Source organism: Labrus bergylta, chromosome 1, assembly GCF_963930695.1.
Source record: "Labrus bergylta chromosome 1, fLabBer1.1, whole genome shotgun sequence".
In the NCBI taxonomy this organism is placed as follows: domain Eukaryota; kingdom Metazoa; phylum Chordata; class Actinopteri; order Labriformes; family Labridae; genus Labrus; species Labrus bergylta.
In genome coordinates, this window is record NC_089195.1 from 12279655 (window position 1) to 12298641 (window position 18987).

The window sequence follows — 18987 nt, forward strand, 5'->3', positions numbered from 1 at the left end:
TGCCGGGGTCTTGGATTTGAACCAGGAACCAATTTTTCCTTATCATCGATAACTCCCTCGTCTTCAACTCTCTGATAAAGTAAATCTTTGATGGACTTGTTGTGAACAATAACAACAACATTATTCTCATCCTTGTAAACACAGATCAGGTACATTTTCACATAGAAGTCTGTAAAAAAGCTTGAAAAATGAAAACGCAAGGAAAGATTTTCAGCATTATAGAAAAAGACAAACGACAAGAAAAGTCTTTACTCTTCAAGTTTTTTATTTAATTATTAATTTAATTTAATTTGTCTTCCCTTTTATTCTGACTGTTTGTTTTGATATGCATTTATTCTTGATTTATATAAAAATAATAATTTAGAAAATCCCCATAAACTTCAACATCTCCATTAATAAAGAAGAAAAGTGTTGTTCCGGAGTTTCGTCTGCAAGGGGCAGCACTTCATAAACAACTCCAACCCAACTTAGAACATGCGAGAAAGAAAAATCCCGTGGTGTGTTTTCATTGGCTCCTCCTTTTAAAAACCCCACACACCCCCAGCCAATCAGAAGACGGGACGCGCGCAGCTACGTGCCTGCGTTGCTGGGCAGAAGAAACAATAAACAACAGTCGGAGTTTGACACTTGGAGACAACAGACGGTCAGTAAGTTTAAGTTTAACGTCCCCTGTTAGTTTTTTTAATCCAAAGAACAAAGTAGATAGAGAAACATATTAAACATGTTTAAAAATTTAGACCGAAAGATTAGCACTAAGTTGCGGATACTGCCGTTTAAATTTAGACCTTTTATCGACATTTCAGCGTCAACAACAGAAACACGTCGAGCCAACGAGTTCATAACAAGCTGCAGATATTTTGTGTTTGAGTTGTTTTCGTTTAAAATATGCAGTGAAGGACTCTGCTGCAGTCTGAGGGTCTGACGCAGCTGAGTAAGCTAGCAGCGTTTAGCTATTGTTTACCAACAGTGAGACTTTGAATGACGGGAGGGGGGGAGGGGGAGCTGCTGCATGTCTGCGCATGTTGTTTCTGCATGTTAATTTCTGCTTTCTCTCCTAAATTGCAGGTATCCTTTAAACAAACACATTTTGCACTCTGTTCTGCTGCAGAATCTAATTTCTACTGTGAAACATGGCAACTGACTGCGAGGCCTGGCTGAACGCAAACCCTGTCGGTGAGTGTGAGCCAGTCTCAGCGGCTTAAAAGCCTCATCAGCTGTTTCCGATGTGGGGTACTGGGGCTTTTTTTTTCTCACACGGAAGTGGGTGATTGTTGATTTCATGCACTGCCTGAAGATCAAATCTGTCCATGCACGAAGACAAAAAAACACATCCAAATATACGGCTATCATAGACTCAAGAAAGAAACTAGCAGATGCAACTGGCTATAAATGTTCCTGATCAACACTTTTATGAAGCATTACTGAATGCATTTGAGAACAGGGATTTGCGACATTCACCACAAATAATATCTCGTTATTTTTGGGGGATTTTGAGTATCTTTTGCTTCCCTTAAAAATGTCAAAATGCTTCAGCAACACTTCATTTACAAATTAGACCTACGCGTTTCGGCTTGTGGACTTCATCAGGGTCCATCCTGGAGCATTTTGACCTCTTCAAGCTTTTCACTCTTCATGCAGCTTGTTAGTTGGTGAAGTTGTGCCAGAGAATCCCGCTCTGATTCCTCAAAAATGTGCCAGTAAAAGTCTTGTATTGTACTAGCTCCCTACTGTCAATAGTATGTTTTGTTAATGATGTTGATTGCTCAGTCAGACCCGTGTTATTTTGTCTCTACTTACTGGCACTAATTAAGCCGAGAGTAGCTGATAAGCTGACATCTGACAGCATCAAACGGTGTAAAGCAGCGACATTATACGATGCTCATATCTCTGCACTGCCCCGCTAAACACTTCCCCGTCCTTTCTTGTGATACCACAGAAGCAGGAGACTTGAGTGACTCTTTTCTCTCTGGAGACGAGGACAATGGCGTGTCGCTCATCTCCAACAAGAACATCAACGAGATCAACGGCAACTGGCTGAGCTCTACCAGCAGCAGCATCCAGGAAGCGCGGCTCAAGGCAAAGGCCAAGCGGCGGCTGAGGAAGAACTCATCCCGGGACTCCGGCCGGGGGGACTCGCTCAGCGATAACGGGGATGTTGTAAGGGGGTCCCTAGTGGCTCCCACAAGCCCCAAAAGCAAACTGTTGGACAGGAAGTCCCGACTGGGCAAGGGACGAGGTCTGCCGAAGAAAGGTAAGACGACTGAGAGAGCACAGCAGCCGGTTTTTAATGATGACTGTGACTTTCAAAGCATTTAAACATTTGCTGCTCATTACCCCACTCAAGTTGATCAAAGGGCCACTGGTGTTTGATCACAAGTCAGTGTGTGACCTGCTGCTGCTGTCGTCACCTGGTAGCTTTCCCTGTAGGAGCCATAAAGCAATTTGCATGTAGACAAATGGCGAGGAAATCTAAATCAGGTCACAGCCACTACAAACTTTTCTTAACTTGCCATCTGCTCTGTGAAGTTCTCTGGACCTCAGGAGGTTAAATAACAGTCTCAGTGACTACCTGCTGAGGGAAACAGGAACATGTGAGTGTTAGTCGAGGATTCATATGTCCTGTAATCACCCTGACGCCGTGTAAGGCCCCGTGTCCACAGAGCGTTTTTATCTGAGCGCCGGCGTCTTTTTCTTTCATTTCTCAATGAGTAGAGAGCGCATGCAGTGAAAAGTAACGGAGCAGTGTCGGTCATTCAGCGGCCGTTGTCAACAGACTGTTGTCATGGATACAGGATGGACGTGCAGCGCTTTTCTTCTCAGCGCATGAAACGCGTCATGCAAATGCTCCTGAGCGCACAGCCAGCGCTTTTCTTTTCCTGAAGAAATGCTAGGTGGACACGGGGCCTTATGAGAGCAATTCTCCTCTAAATATAAGCAAACATCACTGAAGGTGTTACGGTTAAAAGAGTGACCGCGTTAACTGATGACTTTCAGACAAACGCAACAGAGAGTGTAATATCAAACGCCACGTTGTTAGTTTTTTTTTATCATCGTAATGTCAAAAATACTTATTAGATATGTCTTTAATAAAAGGCTGAACAAAGAGGCGTGCATTAGGACTCATGGCATGCGACAACCACAGGCGCTTTGGCTGAAAGTCGCTAGTTAACATGGTCACTCTTTAAACCGTAACACCGACAAAGACTTTGCCGTTTTGAGCGGTGGATATAGTGTTCTGTATGAGGCTCACAAGAGCCCAAAGCTTGTTTTTCTGTTTTTCTGAAGTCGTATCAAGGTCACTCTCTTTCTGGTTGTCAGTCGGTGTGGCGAGCATGCGGCGCCTGCTGCGTCGTCATTGCACAGCGGTCACTTCTCTCGCCTCCTCGGAGTCAGAGGAGTGGGACGAGTCGAGCCTCTCTTGGCTCGGTGTCTGCAAGTTGCATAACAGACACTGCCGCCATGCCCATGCAGCCCGGTCACTCGAGCTCTTCTGCATCAAAAGTTTTAAAAGAAAAATGAATCGGATGCACGCCTTCTGAGTCACGGGCAAACTGGCGTGCAGTGTGTTCAAACTCTGAAAGTGGGACGGGTTTAGCACGACCAATCAGGGTTGTGCTAAATATAGAGTCATGTCAAGTGCACCATGCTGGCGAGTACTAATGGAGGTTTCAGCCTGTGTCACAAGCCGCTTCTTAAACTGTCTGCAAGCTGTCGACCCAGCAGATGTTTGTTTGTGTAGCACATGACGGCCCCCCCAAATACGGGGATTAACGGTGTGTTTGGCCGTCGGGTTTAAGAACATAGCAGGAGACTAAAACACAAAGATGATGAGCTGTTTATACTTTTTGTTGTGGGTACAGACATGTTCATGTAGCATCGTGCGGTAGAGCGGCATACTTTATTTCCCTCTGGATGTTTTAACTGCAACCATGAAAACGTATGTGTGGGACATGAACCTCAAAAGGCCCATAGTGATGATGTCATGCATTTTTAAAAAAGTGTTGGGTGATGTGTGGAGCTCATGACATCAGTATTACTGGTGTGTTTTAGAGTCTAGATCAGTGGTTCACTCACGACCCACTTTTAGGTCCTGACCCACCAGCGGAGAACCACTGGCCTCCACCCTCTCACTACATGCAGTCCAGATTCTAAACATCATAGAGAGCTCCTCTTCAGAGTCGATGCTCATGCAGGTTGCCATGTGGTGGACACTGAAGCTTCAGTGTTTAGCCAGCTCTGCATCGGTCTGTAAACCTTTCTGCGTTCTAACCTCTCTCCATTTTTCAAAAGCATCTCCAATATTGATCCTAGTTTGAGCACGTTTCTGCTCGTGGAGCTTATTAGAAACATGCAGAGGCTTTTTAGGTCGGGTACAATCACTTCTATCTGAACCAGTTCTCTTGCTGCTTCCATCGCTGCAACACCTGTTGGTTTGACCTGATAACTGCTCTCATATCTGTCAAACCGAGACGCGTCCAAAACGGCCGTGTGGGGGGTGTCTTAAAACCGCCTACCTTCTCTGCTCCAAACAAATCCAGAGCATTCAGGACCAGAATCTAAAGTTAGAAGGAGGACATACTGGCTGCTGCATTGTTGTCAGAGAAGCCAGCACTTCAACATAGCATGTTTCCTTAATGTCTGATCATATAGTAAGCTCACTTTATCATTTCACTCACTACACATCTCACTGATTGGACCTTTAAAGCTCTTCCGATCAGCATCACCTTCTGTTCATTATAATTATATAGTATTTTAAAAACATGACATCATGCTGTGAACCCAACTACCTCACATTCTTACTTCTGCTTTGGAAAGGGATTGATGGTGTTAGATTTCACAGACTTTGTGTTCAGTGATGCTAACATTGTCAAAAGCTGCTACCGAGCTTTCTGACCATGAAATGTGAACTCGTCCACAGAACAACTCGTATGTCAGATAACCAAGACGTATTTGCCTCTAAATGTTTTGAACATGTCACTATCCATGGCTTCTTTCTTTGATCGCCTTCACATGAGCCACGATGATGCTAAGTGATATCATATCTCACATTGTGACTGACCTTTGTCTGCAGGAGGGGCTGGAGGGAAAGGTGTGTGGGGACGGTCCGGTGAAGTTTATGAACCAGAGAAGGTCGACGAGAAAGATCCCAACTACGATGAAGCTCAGGTATCGACTGTGGTCTTGATATTCTTCTTCTTTATTATGGATCCAGGGGTTTGAATGTCATAAATAGTTTCATGCACAGACCTAAAGCCCGGCTCAGACTTCAGGATAATCAGCCTGATTTGAAGTCTGATTCCTCCTTCCCGAGAATCGCACGGGTGTTCCCGACTTGAGGAGGCTAGCAACCGATTATCTGCCTTGACTCAAGGCGGTGAGACCCAACCTGTGCAGGTACACTGGACACCTGAGATGCAGCTGACTGTTAAAATCTGACCTCCAGCCCTCGCTGAAGAACAAACAATCCATGATGTTCTCATCTCTTCTGACATTTCTTCACCCAAAATCGTTTTTTTTCCTCTCTGCGTAAAGCATGACAATCACAGATTTAACCGCCGGCTCCGTTGTTCATGTGAAGTCACATGAGCTGGTGCGTTCCCGCCCCCGGGCTAAACGCTTCACGTGGAGCGTCTTTATTTCTCTCTGATGAGTTTTGATTTCGTTTCAATTAATCTCTGCGATAAATTTTTCTGAATATTCTGGGTGGATTCTTTCGATGTTAAAATCTTCCAAACGCTGAAGCGGTGATGTGTTTGTGTTCGACAGGAAAACTGTGTGTATGAGGCGGTGGTTCCCCCGCTGGAGGAGAAGGACTTTGAGAAGAAGGTCACTCCGATAGTGCAGGAGTACTTTGAGCATGGAGACTCAAATGAAGTAGCTGTAAGTGAACGACCTACTCACTGTAACAGAAGAAGAAAAAAAAGAGTTCTGTTGATAAAAAAAGCATCAACAATAAAACAGCAACATTCCCGTCTCTCCGTGCAGGAGCTGCTGGCAGAGCTGAACCTGGGGACCATGCGGAGCGGCGTTCCCTCGTTGGCCGTGGCGATGGCCCTGGAGGCCAAAGCCAGCCAGCGGGAACTGACCTCCAGGCTGCTGGCAGACCTGTACGGGTCGCTCCTCTCCCGGAGTGACATGGAGAACTCCTTCGACAAACTGCTGCGAGAGCTGCCCGACCTGGTCCTGGACACACCGGGGGCGCCACAGGTGAGTCCAGTGGGAGGGGCGGGGGGGGGGGGGGGGGGGGACGACACACCTGTAGAGGAGGCGAGAGTGTAACGCTGTGTGTTTGCGTTACTGTGCTGCAGGACGCACTTTTCATACCTGTTCATCTAAAAGTTAGCTGCATCCTGCTTGCTGACAAACACGCCGTGTGTGCAGCCGACACCATCACACGCTGCACGCCACCTGAAATGTTCAAAACTTCACCTCCGTTCATTGTTGCTTGCGAGCTGTGGTGATACATAGTGACGCTGGTGAGGCTGGCAGCGCCACTTTTGAACATCGTTTCTCCATCATGAGGTCACAGTGGGGAAGTGAATGCAATCGATGGCTCACTGTAGAGTAAATAAAGTGTGTGGCGTGCTGCACTGATTTAAAGACTCCTCGGTTTAAGTCGACGAGTGACCAGCAGGCCGAGAACTCATCTACCGTACTGTAGCTAGTTAGAGAGCTAACGCCACAAAGTAAAAAAAGAGCGATGCAGTATCTGAGCGTTGTGGACTTTGCTGAGCGCAGAAAGACAGATTCTCTGACGGACCCCCAAACACAGACTGCGTCTTATAGACTGGTGTGACTTTATTCAGGACTCTTTGTCTCTAACATGTGATCGGGCTCAGGGACGCTTTGTGTGTTTTTACATGTTGTATATTCTCATGTTGTTGTTGATCACCATGTTTACAGCTGCGTTGCATTGATTAGGAATGACCTTTAATTGTAGTGTAACAAAACAAACCTTCATATCCCCTCTCTCCTGGAGGACATGTGAACAGGCTGTTCAGCAGAAGAGGCTCATGTCTGTCCGCCCTGTTACAGTAAACACGTTTTCACAGGGGCGTGCGTGCGTGCGTGCGCTCTGTCCTTTTCAGCCTGCACAGACATGAGATCTCTGGCCATTGTCTGTCTGTGCTCGCAAAAATGCAAGCTCAGCAAAGGACGCTTACAGGGTTATTACCCCCCACATACACTCACACATGCACACACACACACACGCTGACACGTACAAACACCCCTCCTCTCTGTGTTTCATCGGGCCCCGCTGGTCATTTCTCTCCCACACGCTCAGTTCTGTGTGGGTGTTATCACGGCTGCTGATCACTTTTCAACATCACATTTTAGACTTTTAAAAAACAAAGAGAAAATAAATTCTGCTTTTGCTTTTTACTTCTTGGATTACTTTCGGGACTGAGCGGCGTAGATTCCCATCATCCTTAGTGAAACCGTTCACAGTGTTTCTCTTCTGAAAGCCACAGTTCTTTGTACTCTCCTCTTCTGTTAATACGCTGCCGTAATCGCTCCTGTGATTGCTGTGAATTGTCGCCCGGATGAGAGGATCCACTCGAGGAATAATAAAAAAAAAAAAAAAAAAAAAATCTTATGACGCTAATGAGACGGTGAATATTTGATAACGCGCGCAGACGTGTCTCAGGCAACCTCCTTCTGTCTACCTCTCTGCCTCTATTCAGTTTCATACACACACACACACACACACACACACACACACACACACACACACACACACACACACACACACACACTCTGCTCGCTGCCTGTCCTGTCCGGCCGCCAGTCAGATGATTGTCATCTCTTGTTAGAACAGGAACAATGATCAGTGATGAGCGCAGGCTTCAGGGAGGCCACAAGAGGAAAAACAAGCTCTTTAATTTCTCTAAATCATCCGTCTGACAAACCTGTGAACACACACAGACACACAGACACACACACACACACAGACACTCAAACAGACACAAACACATGCACACACACACAGAGACAGACAGACGCACGCACACACACACACACACACACACACACCCACCCCTGAGGCCACTGACAGTCATGTGTAGTGTTTTGTTTTTAGGCCTCTGGTTCTTTAAACTGAACAATGTGACCTTTCTAAATGTTTAATAACAATGTAGCATGTCTTCGCTGGTCGCCTCTAAATATTAATGCTAAACTATCGAACACAGATGACCTCCCGTCTGACAGGGATAGTCTCCCGCTGTGAGGTGCATGTGTGAACAAAAATATCAGTAGGATTTCAGGGGCTGTCCTCCTGAAATGTGAAAACAGCTCGTTTGTTTACATTGTTTGTTTGTTTGTTTGTTTGTTTTGAACAGCTGGTGGGTCAGTTCATCGCTCGAGCTGTTAGTGACCAGATATTATCCAAGAGCTTCATCGAGGGCTACAAAGGCAGAGTGGACTGTGAGTTTACAAGGTATGTGAACGTTAACCAGTGTTTGCTTCTGGATTCTGTTTGTTTTTGTAAAAGCTATGTAAGGCGCCGTCTCCACCTGGCGTTTGTGTCTGAGCGGCAGCGTCTTTTTTTCAATCGTTTCAGTGAGTAGAGAGCGATCTCAGCAGCAGCGCTCCAACTTTTTTGTGTGGCCGCTCCGGGTGCTCGTTCAACTTTTCAGAAAGGCTCTGTTGACGTCACTGGCGCTCTTTTCCAAATGTCTGATATTCCCTGTGTTTTGTCCCCACATCCTCCTCGCTACGATCTCAAATATAAAACATGAAGTGAAAAGTAACGGAGCAGTGTGGGTCATACAGCAGCCATTGTCAACAGACTGTTGCCATAGAGACAGGACGGACGTGCAGCTTTTCTTCTCAGGTGAACACGGCGCCTTAACGTTTTTTATCAAAGCGACGGCGTTTAAAAAAAAAAAAAAAGTGTTGATATGTTTTAGGAGCTTCAGCCAATCACCCGGGTCGACACGCAGTTAGACAGGAACAGAACAAAGCAGAGAGAAAGTTAGCGTTTCAGTGTGACCACCACAAACCTCTCCCGTTTTTATCTTCCAGGTCGGCATTAGAGCGAGCGACGGTGCTGCTGAAGATGAGCCTGGGGGGCCTACGTGTCGAAAACCAGTGGGGGGCTGGCGGGGGCCAGAGACCTGTCACGCAGCTCATCAAAGAGGTAAAACTCAACGCAGTCTGATGTTCTTCCTTTCTGTCACCGCTTACATGTACTTCAGTCAGCGCTGAAACCCCCCAGGAAACCATCCTCAGGTGTTTTCCACAGAACAACACATTTATGTTTTAGAATCGATGCAGCTGTCTGACTTCCTGTTTCACGAGAAGGGGGTTTCTAAGATCAGAAAACAAAAGTTCTGCTTTGAAAACCAAAATCTCAAAGACAGAAGGACGGATGTTGTCGGCTGACTCGGAGGTAGAATATGCAGCATTTTTTTATCCTCTGAAAATAACTCAGTGAGTCATGACTGTCTACAATGGGTGTAACACCCGAGTCCCACTGTCTGTGATGTTTTCAGAGTTTTTTGACATAGCTGGCCCGGCCGGCCGGCTCGTCCCCTCATGTATAAAAGTTGTTTAATTGAGGGACTAGAGAAAAGAAGAATAACATACTGTACTCACTGCCTAACTATGTTTCTAGATCACGCTCATTTCAGGTAAATTTACATGCAGTGTGAAGATACAAGCATTATAAAGATCGCTAGCATTAGCATGCTAACCCACAATGCAACGCGAGTTGTTTTTGTTTCATGCTGGTGCTCAAGGGCGACATCTGCTGGATCATATATAGCCTTTAATGGAGAGATAGGACAGTAGAGACAGCGCTTCCTTCAGCTCGTTAATGTTTCACTCAAGCTCAAACGTGTTTTTTCATACGGGGGAAACAGAATCATCTTTGGGCCGTACTCAGACCAAACTCCCCTCCCTCAGTGTTCAGGCCAAGGGTGCACTCACACTAGATCCAGTTGCCCCCCTCTCGCACTCACATCCAACCCGGCCTGAGCAAGGTTACCATCATAGAGCTCCCAAAGACCTCTGAGTTCTTGTGGGTTTTATCCAGCTGACTAAATATTTGAGTGGGAACCCTTTGTTTCAAACGATCGTGGAGAGGAACATCGTTTAGGATATTTGTCATATCCACGTTGTGTGCCTGTTCTCGTGCGCCCACCTCTTCTTCAAACCGAGTCAGGGCCAAGGAAGTGTGCAGAGTGCTGACACTAGAGGAAGGACCTGAATGTTGCTTGGGCACACAGTACTGATTTCCTGTTGGTGTGCGCCCTCAGAGACTGCGCTGCTCTGAACGTCACATATTTCACCACTGAAAGAGAAAATGATTTAGAATGTGAACAAATGGCTGTGATTGTTAACCCTCTCTCTGTCCGGTCAGATGAACCTGCTGCTGAAGGAGTACATCCTGTCTGGAGACAGCAAGGAGGCCGAGCGATGTCTCCAAGATCTGGAGGTCCCCCACTTCTACCACGAGTTTGTCTACGAGGTAAAAAAAACATTTCCTGTGGTTAGAGACACGACAGCTGAAAAAAAAACTAAAACAGAGACATGCATGTAGTTTATATTTTTCTTCATTTAATAGTCCGATGTATAGGACGCTGTCGTCCTCTCAGAGGTATCCGTGTAACGTTTTATATTTCTTTGAACAAAGTCCACGGCGTGCAGTTTGTCTGGTACCCTCTGATGTCATTATGTCCAGTTTGTAAACCTGCATGACATCAGTATGGTGGTTAGTTTCTCATTCTGAGGTAAAGTTGTGAAGTAAGAAGCTTTGCCTAAAGTCACCCCGCCCACCTCAAGCTGGTCACTCAGCCTGTCCTATCAGCACGCGGCGCGATTTCCACATGGGGGCAAATTTTCAACCGCGTCAGGTCGAGTGCCATGGGTGACGGTGGCGGTGCATGTCTCTGCACGTTCTACTGGTATATTGTTTGAACCGGTCTGCAGGACAGAGCCCCCCTTTAAGGTAAAAAAAAAACGGGTATTTAAATTGCTTCTCTAAAGGTGTATTGGGGGCTTTCTATACTTTTATTTTAGAGAAACACCGGGGGGGAGAGAGAGAGAGTGGGGGGAACGACCTGCAGGAAAGGAGCTGCAGCTCGGATCAGAACCCAGACCGTCCGCTCTCAAGGACTTAACCCTCAGGCATCAGTTTAATTTATTACCCTCTTAAGTCACTAAGGACAAAAATGTCCACTTCCAAAAAACTGCTGTAAAAATAGAACAGATTCATATTTTTTTCTATTTTTTTCTGCATAAATCTCTTAAACAACTCCAGCCCTGCTCAAAAATATCAAATATTGAATAATTATCAGGAATTTAACCCTTTAAATGCCCGTTTGATGACATGATTCTGGCATTTAAAGGGTTAAATTAGTTATTAAACAACATCTATAAAAAAAAAAAAAAAAAAAAATTTGCATTCCAAAATATGTCAAGAGAGACTTTCTCACAAAAATGTGTGCCATATGCACTAACACAGACAAAATGATGACCAGATGAAGAGGAAACATTGGACCAAATGGACAAAAATGTCCATAATGATGCATGAGGGTTAAACCGCTGTACACGGGGCGCTCACAAAAACTGCTAGGCTACCCCAAAAGTGCTTCTTCTAGCAGGATTTACAGTTTAAAAATATTACGAACTACAATTCTGTGCTTTGTGTGACATCCTGTGCTTCCGCTGGGTCGTGAACGAGTATAAACTTAAACACGAGGTAGTGAATGATCGTGTCGTTTCCCCTCAGGCGATCGTGACGGCATTGGAGTCCAAAGGCGAGAAAACGTTCAAAATGGTTCTGCAGCTCCTCAAGTCGTTCTCTGCTTCCTCCGTCATCACTGTGGACCAGATGAGAAGGGTGAGTGGAATCCTGCACTGCAGAGCACGTGTCAGCCTGTTTATTTGACACGGTTTGTTTTTCTTCACAGGGCTACGGGAGAGTTTATCTGGACATCGCCGAGATCAACATCGATGTCCCGCGTGCGTACTTCATCCTAGAGCAGTTTGTCGACAAGAGCTTCAACATGGGAATCATCGACGTCAAGTTAAGAGATCTTTGTCCCTGTCGGTGAGTACACGCCGGCGTCACACTTCACATGTTTTCTGAATGTCGATGTGTTTACACGTTGCTAATCTTTTTGTCCTCGTCTCGTCAGGGGACGGAAGAGATTTGTCAGCGAGGGAGACGGCGGTGTGGTCAAACTTGAAAGCTGCTGAGGCGCCTCCTTTTTACGTGCCAGGTTTCCTTTGAAGAAGAGGACGAAGCGACTTTTTTTACTCGCAGATTTTTTCAAACGTGTCGGGTTACAAAATCTGATTTCCCTTCAAACAGTCAGAGAGAATGTACATTTCTGAAGCGGAGGAACAAAAGCTGCACTTTGAATTGAAACTGAAGTTGGTACTGCCCTCCACGGTGTTTCAATTCAAACATTCACATAAGCTAACCCTTAAAGTGCCACGCCTCTCTGTGTCTGTCATTCCACGTTGTTTTGTACAGTATTTTCTTGATTTCACTGCCAATCCGTTTGTGTTTTCTAGACAGCAGTGTTTGTACAGAGATGACTGGTTTGTGTCGAGAGCTTTTTAAAAGGATCTAAAAAACCAATAAAGAAAGGAGCTGTTGGTTCAACGGCTCCACAACCAGCTGCTGCTTCTGGGCTCTGCTTGACCTTTTCTAACATTTCATTGGTTAAACATTAAACTTTAGTGTCAGAGTCTGAGGTTTGTTTTGCATCCCAGCAGCTTCAACAACATGAAAGTTCAAGAATAGATCCAAACATTTGACATTCAACACGCCTGCGACGTCCTTTGATCGGGGATTCAGATTGCAGATTTAATGTTTGGATAAACAGCTGTTTGAAAGAGTCATTTTAGTCTGTCTTTATTAAAACGTGGGATGCAGTATCTCAAGTTTGAGGGTCATAGTTCAAAGTTCAGAGTGTGTTTAAGGTCAGAGATGATGCTGTGAGACCAGGGGGGGAGATGTTTTTATAGTCGGCTGATTCATAGTCTAAAGTAGACCATGAGGTGTTACAGTCGGGGCAGCTGTGGCTCAGTGGTAGAGTCGGTTGTCTCTCAACAGGAAGGTCAAGGGTTCAATCCCCAGCTCCTGCAGCCACATGTCCTCTACCATCAGGGTGTGAGTGTGTAGGTGTGACCTGTAGTGTTAAAGGGCTTTGAGTTGTCAGAAGACTAGAAAAGAAATGTCCATTTACAGTCCTGTAGGACACAGAGTCACAGAATTTGTCAACTCCACCCAAAAGATCTTAATTAGACAAGGAAATAAAACCTGTGTTGTCTTGCAGAAACATTCAACGTGGTCTCTGCAGGACAACAAACAGTTAATCCCAAATATTTACAAGATGACTCTTTATCATGTTTCATGATTAAAAATAGAGGCTTAGTGAGCATCAGATTGTAAACACATTCTCCTCTGTTTTCTTTGATTCATCTTTAGAGCGTTATCATCACTCCACCTCTTTGTTCTCGGCGTGTTGCTGCAGCCCGGCGTCCTACAAGTAACTTTAAGATATCAGAGCTGCATCGTCAGATTATTGAGGAATTCACTGATTTTGTTCATTTAAAGGACAATCATCGGCTGAACTCCCATAACCCTGTGGTGTGCCTACAAATGTATCTACGAGACACAAAGATTTTATTACTGAAGGCGTCAAAACGTGTGCAGGAACAACAAACAGTCAGGTACCTTGAAAAGTGGCGTTCAGAGTGTTTATTTATTTATCAGCAGGATACTGCCGCGGGAAACGTACCAAGCATTGCTCCTTTTCTTCATGAATCACAGTTCAATGATCTAAAACATAAACACACAGTACAGTCTGCTACCTTCACATGCACCACCTTCATGCTGAACACCTGACACCTGAGCTGCACCTACCATCCCTCAACACGGTGTTTCTGCAGAGTTATAGAAACACTAACACACAGAGTATGAAGTAGAACATTTGGATCAGCAGTCGGCTATCCTGACGAGGTGAGCAACAGATCCGTACCGATGTGCAGTGAATCTTTTCCTTTCAGTGCTCGAAAGCATTGGAACAAAAACCAGCCATTGGACTTTCACTCCTTCTGTTTTAAGTCTTCTGCTGCGCATCCATCTTACTGTGACGGCTCCTTCATTGCCAGTTCCTGCTGCTTGACCGCCTCCTGCGCCTCCATTTGCATCTTCTCCAACTTCTCCAGGGTGACAGATTTGAGTGGGAGCAGCTTTGGCTTGCACAGGACCATGGTGGGGACATCTTCCATGGAGAGTTGCCCTGAAAATATACATTCTCACATTAAATCAACGTCTCGGCTTTAATGCAACCCCTAAATAAACACACGAGCAGCGACAACAATCCATCTGTGTTTCAAATTGTGAGAGCATCTCTGCAAAGTCGCACTTCAGTTTCCTGCAAACCCCAGAACGTTAAAGGGGACATATTATGGAAAATCCTCTTCTACAGTGTTGTTGAACATATATTTGGGTAACCTGAGTGTCTACTGACCCACAAAATGTGAAATAAACCCATCCAGTCCTTTGTTTGTGGTCTGCATAAGTCTTACAACACAGAGAAAAATGCTCCGTTTCAAATGTGCACTCCTTGTGATGTCACAGTGGGATTCTGGTAAAACAAATCCCCTCCCCTCCCCTAGTATCTCCACCCATGGACTACACCCCCAGCCTAGAACAAAACTTTTGAGCAGGTCGGCCATTTTTATTCTCGCTACAGAAGAGTGATGTCTACGGGGAAAACTCAGGGGGGCTCATTGCATTTAAAGAGACACACACACCAAAATGGAGCATTCTGAGAGAGCTGGTTCATACAGGGTCACAAACCTCCTCTGGTGCTTGATTCATGTTATATTTTGACCAAAGCACAGTACAGAAGGTGGAAAAGGGGGGGAGAATATTTCCTCTTTAAAGCAGGGGGGATGATTGGAGGGCTTTCAAGTGTTTATCCATCACTCCCTGATCATACGCTCTCGACTTTAATGGCATGCACACACGAGAAGGTGGTGCAGAAACGACTCGAGAGTCTACGTTAGCAGCTACGTTACTGATCCAAGCAGGATTAGAATAGAACTTTACTCTCATGATACAAAGAACAATCAAACTTTGAGTGTCATCTCCTCAAATAGAGCATCACTGTTAATGCTGTGGAGCCGTAGAGAGACTGTAAAGAGGCAGCACGCTGCACAGAGCACCCACTGACTCTTTGTGCAAGCTTCTGCACTTTTCCAAACAGTTCCCATGTTGTACTGAGTTTCACAAACAGGCTTTTGTCTGCAGCTAACAAACAGCTGTGGTCCAAACCTTGTTTCGGCAGAACTTCTCGGATTATTGACTTGACTTCTGGCATGGTGTCTTCGATCTGCTCGCTGAAAGGTAAACGTATGATTTAGAAGGATTCAAACTGAAGCCGAAGATGTAAAATAATAATGAACGTATGAGGCCATCAGAGCGGTTGTTTAAGTTTCTGGTTCTCTCTCGGCTGGTCATAAGGTGTTCTGACCTCATCACGACTGACAGGTGCATCTCCAAGAAATATTAGAATACCACGGACATTTTTAATCATGATTAATGACATTTTTTAATTGAAACTCCATTATTTTACATTTCATAATAAAAACGTTTAGGCCTTTATTTTGAAAGGTCTTAAGTAATGGCTGAGAGTACTTTAATTGCTGTTTGAATTCAACCATGCTTTTATTTTGAAGTAAAGAACAGCTCTCAGCTCATGGAAATCAAAAATCCAGGATCACTCAGGACTTGTGAATAAATCCCTGCAGCCTGTGGTCCTGCTGAGGGGTTTTGGAAGACCAGGTTACTTTGATATCGGCCTTCAGCAACTCTTGAGCAAGGAAGAGACAGAAACTTTAATCTTAGTGAGGAGGAGGGGTCGACCTGTAAAATTGGATGTAGTCTTAACTTTGACTGTCAATGTCCTGATTCTAAGAATTTACTTAGAATTTAATCACTAGGAGCAACTCTTCGTGAATCCGGCCCCTGATGTTTAATTTATTACCTTACATTTCTGACTTTTTAAATTACATTTTTGTATAAAATCCCCCTCTGGACTGATTTAGTTTCACTTTAACCTTTTCATGGTTTTAAATATTCCGCGAAGGACAAAAACACTCGACGAGATTTTGTAGGAATATTTTATTGAATATTTTTAAAGTTACAGTTTAAAAAATGAATTAAAACTCCGTTTGCTGTAGCTCTATATTCAGCCATTTACTCTGTATTAAACACCATAACTCTGATGTACATTAACGTAACAGAGTAGAGTCGGACCTTTTATAAATCGTCTTTTTCAGCTAACAGTTACTGTTAGCCACATTTAGCTCAAAGCTAACACAACATAGCAACAAACGTATTCTGCCTGGCAACCGCTAAAAGAAAGAAAACAAACTGAAACATGTTTTACTGTCGTCTCAGGTCAAACAGAAAAACATAACTTTAATAATTCGATCGTGGGATGAGTGGGATCTTACCTTTATCCCAGTGAGAGGATTATTGCGGTTGTCAGGCCAACACTTCCGGGAGAATCACGTGACATTCTTCTTCGCGTCGCTTTTAAAGCCACAGTACTTTGCTGACACCTGGTGGCGGCTCTCGGAACAACAACAACAGTAGTCAATTACAGTCTTGTAACGTTTTCTACATGTTTCTGTGGAATAAAAACAGTGGAACTGAACTCACACAACGTCCGTTCATGAAACAGTTCAAAAATAAGTTGTTATTTTTATTTATAAAGGGTTTGTTGTGCCTTAATTGGAGATATATAATACTGGATAGAGTCAGACATCGGGGAGAGAGAGAGAGAGAGAGAGTGAGTGGGGAACGACTTGTAAAAGGAGCCACATGTCGGATTTGAACCAGGGCTGCCCGCTTGGAGGACTATGTCTCATTACGTGGGACGACCGCACTAACCACTAGGCTTCCGGCACCCCTAAGAAACTGATTTTTAAGGAGTCTGCAGAGATTACTGTTTAATTTTTAAATTTTTCTATAAACAATAATGTTCAGGATTAACCCTAACCCCTTAACGATAAATATGCATTATGCATGCAATATAGTCACTTTCAGGGGTCTAGATTATATTATTTTAAGAGCTGTCAGCATGAGGTTCACTAATGCATGCATTTGGTGATGGAATATTTTCTTCACTCATACTTAACGTACTTAAAAGTAGGTTTTAACCAGCAGGATTTATACCTACTGTCATAGCAAAGTATTTAGTGATCTCATCCGTCTGTTCCTGCAGGGGGCGCTGGAGTTCAAAACGTTCACCCCCCCGTACAGTGTGTGTCAATGGAGACATGAGCTAATCAGACCTATTTGGTTTTTTGAACCAGGCTGTAAACATGTTAATCTCTGCTGTGAAAACAGGCAAACACTTTTTAGAATGGGTGTGTATGTGACTTCCTGTGCTTCTGCAGCCAGCCTCTAGTGGACACTTGACATACTGCAGGATTTTACACTTCAGCATCGGTTCATTTTTCAACACCGGCGGCTGCCACTTGCCTCCAGATCATATATGCTTTAAATCAGTGATGGGCAACTGGCGGCCCATGGTCCACGTGCGGCCCTCCTCCTCACTCAGTGCGGCTCACCCTAACCCCCAAATACAGTATCAGAGTGGATTTAGAACAAGAAACTTCACAGACATGTTTTGGGGAGCTCTGACACTTAATTACACTGGAGGTTAAAGGAGACTGTGTCCTTTAAGAGGCAGAAACCTGGAGCAGAACCAGACTCATGATGAACAGCCATCTGCAGAAACATTGCTGGGCTTGCAGGGATAGAGGGAGATGTAGGAAGAAGGATAGAGACGAACAGAGCAACAACAAAAATGAATACGACAGATTTAAAGCTACAACATCAGTAATAAAAGTATGTGTCGTATTAGCAGTAACAGCTAAGTATGTTAATTATAGAGTGTATTTTTTAGTTTAGTTTATTTATTTCAACGTGCTATATTAGTGTTGTAGAACTCAAAATCGGTCTTGGTCTCCCTAAATGTCTTGGTCTTGATTCGGTCTCACCCTGCCTTGGTCTTGGTCCTGACTCAGTCTCGATCCCTAAATGTCTTGGTCTTGTCTCAGTCTCGGAGCAATCTGGTCTCATGAATGTCTTGGTCTCGTTAGTGTGGTCTTGACCAACACTAACGTGTAGTCTACTGCATGTTCAGTGTAGCTTTTTCTTTTTCTCTTCTTTCATTAAGTGCTCTTGGTTGTTTTGTTTGTCAGTGACTTGTGAGCCCATGTGGGCTTGGGACCCTTTGGTGTAGGGCATCGTGTTGTAGTCAAGACCACAGTAACCTTGAGACCAAGACTGAGAAATCCAACAAGTTGCTCAACATTAAGAACAAGGACTCGAGAGAAAAGGCCGAACATTTGGAAACCCACAGCTGAAAGTTCAATCTATGGGTCGGCTCTTTGGACGGCCTGATTTTGACTGGAGTCGGGTCAGCAAACAAATCAGGAGCCAGAGCCATGATTGTGGGAATGCAAAGATATTCGGCGAAGGAAGCTATTTTAAAAATAGCCAAGAAGGAAGGAATTATGAATTTTCCAGGAATGAAAGTAAGGATCTTCCCAGATCTGACTGTGGAGACAGCCAGAAGAAGAATCCAGTTCCAAGATGTTTGAGCAAAATTACGTGAAAAAGGGATTAAGCATGGGCTAATCCATCCAGCCACACTCATCATCACCTTCAACGGAGAAACTAAAGAGGCCTACTTCCAAGAACATAAGTCTGCAGAGACTTATCTCACCACGATTACAGCAACAGCAGTGTGACAGTGAGGTGCATAATGCAAACGGGACTGCCAACACCAAGTTTGGAATCAAAGAAAAAGGACTAAAATGGATCAGGTTCTGGGGTAATGTGTTGAATTATGATTTCACATGTTTGATTTTTTGGTTAATAATATAGTGTAGTTGAAATTGTTGAATATGTTGATTTATTGGCATTAACGGCAATAATCCATG

General features: G+C 44.4%; 1 protein-coding gene across 3 annotated transcripts; it reads left to right on the forward strand.

Annotated features, from left to right (window-relative positions):
• The first annotated feature begins 545 nt into the window (after window positions 1–545).
• On the forward strand, window positions 546–12632 carry pdcd4b (programmed cell death 4b). Of its 3 annotated transcripts, none has more exons than XM_020653263.3 (12): window positions 546–643; window positions 1066–1173; window positions 1937–2251; window positions 5072–5166; window positions 5767–5880; window positions 5986–6207; window positions 8340–8437; window positions 9025–9139; window positions 10364–10471; window positions 11735–11845; window positions 11916–12055; window positions 12144–12632. In XM_020653263.3, the coding sequence occupies exons 2-12, from the start codon at window positions 1131–1133 to the stop codon at window positions 12202–12204; spliced, it is 1422 nt and encodes a 473-aa protein (XP_020508919.1). In that variant the 5' UTR covers window positions 546–643; window positions 1066–1130; the 3' UTR covers window positions 12205–12632. The 3 variants fall into 3 exon arrangements, with proteins under 3 accessions (XP_020508919.1, XP_020508921.1, XP_020508920.1); XM_020653265.3 differs by having other exon boundaries at window positions 574–643; window positions 1109–1173; XM_020653264.3 differs by having other exon boundaries at window positions 592–647.
• Window positions 12633–18987: the final 6355 nt, after the last annotated feature.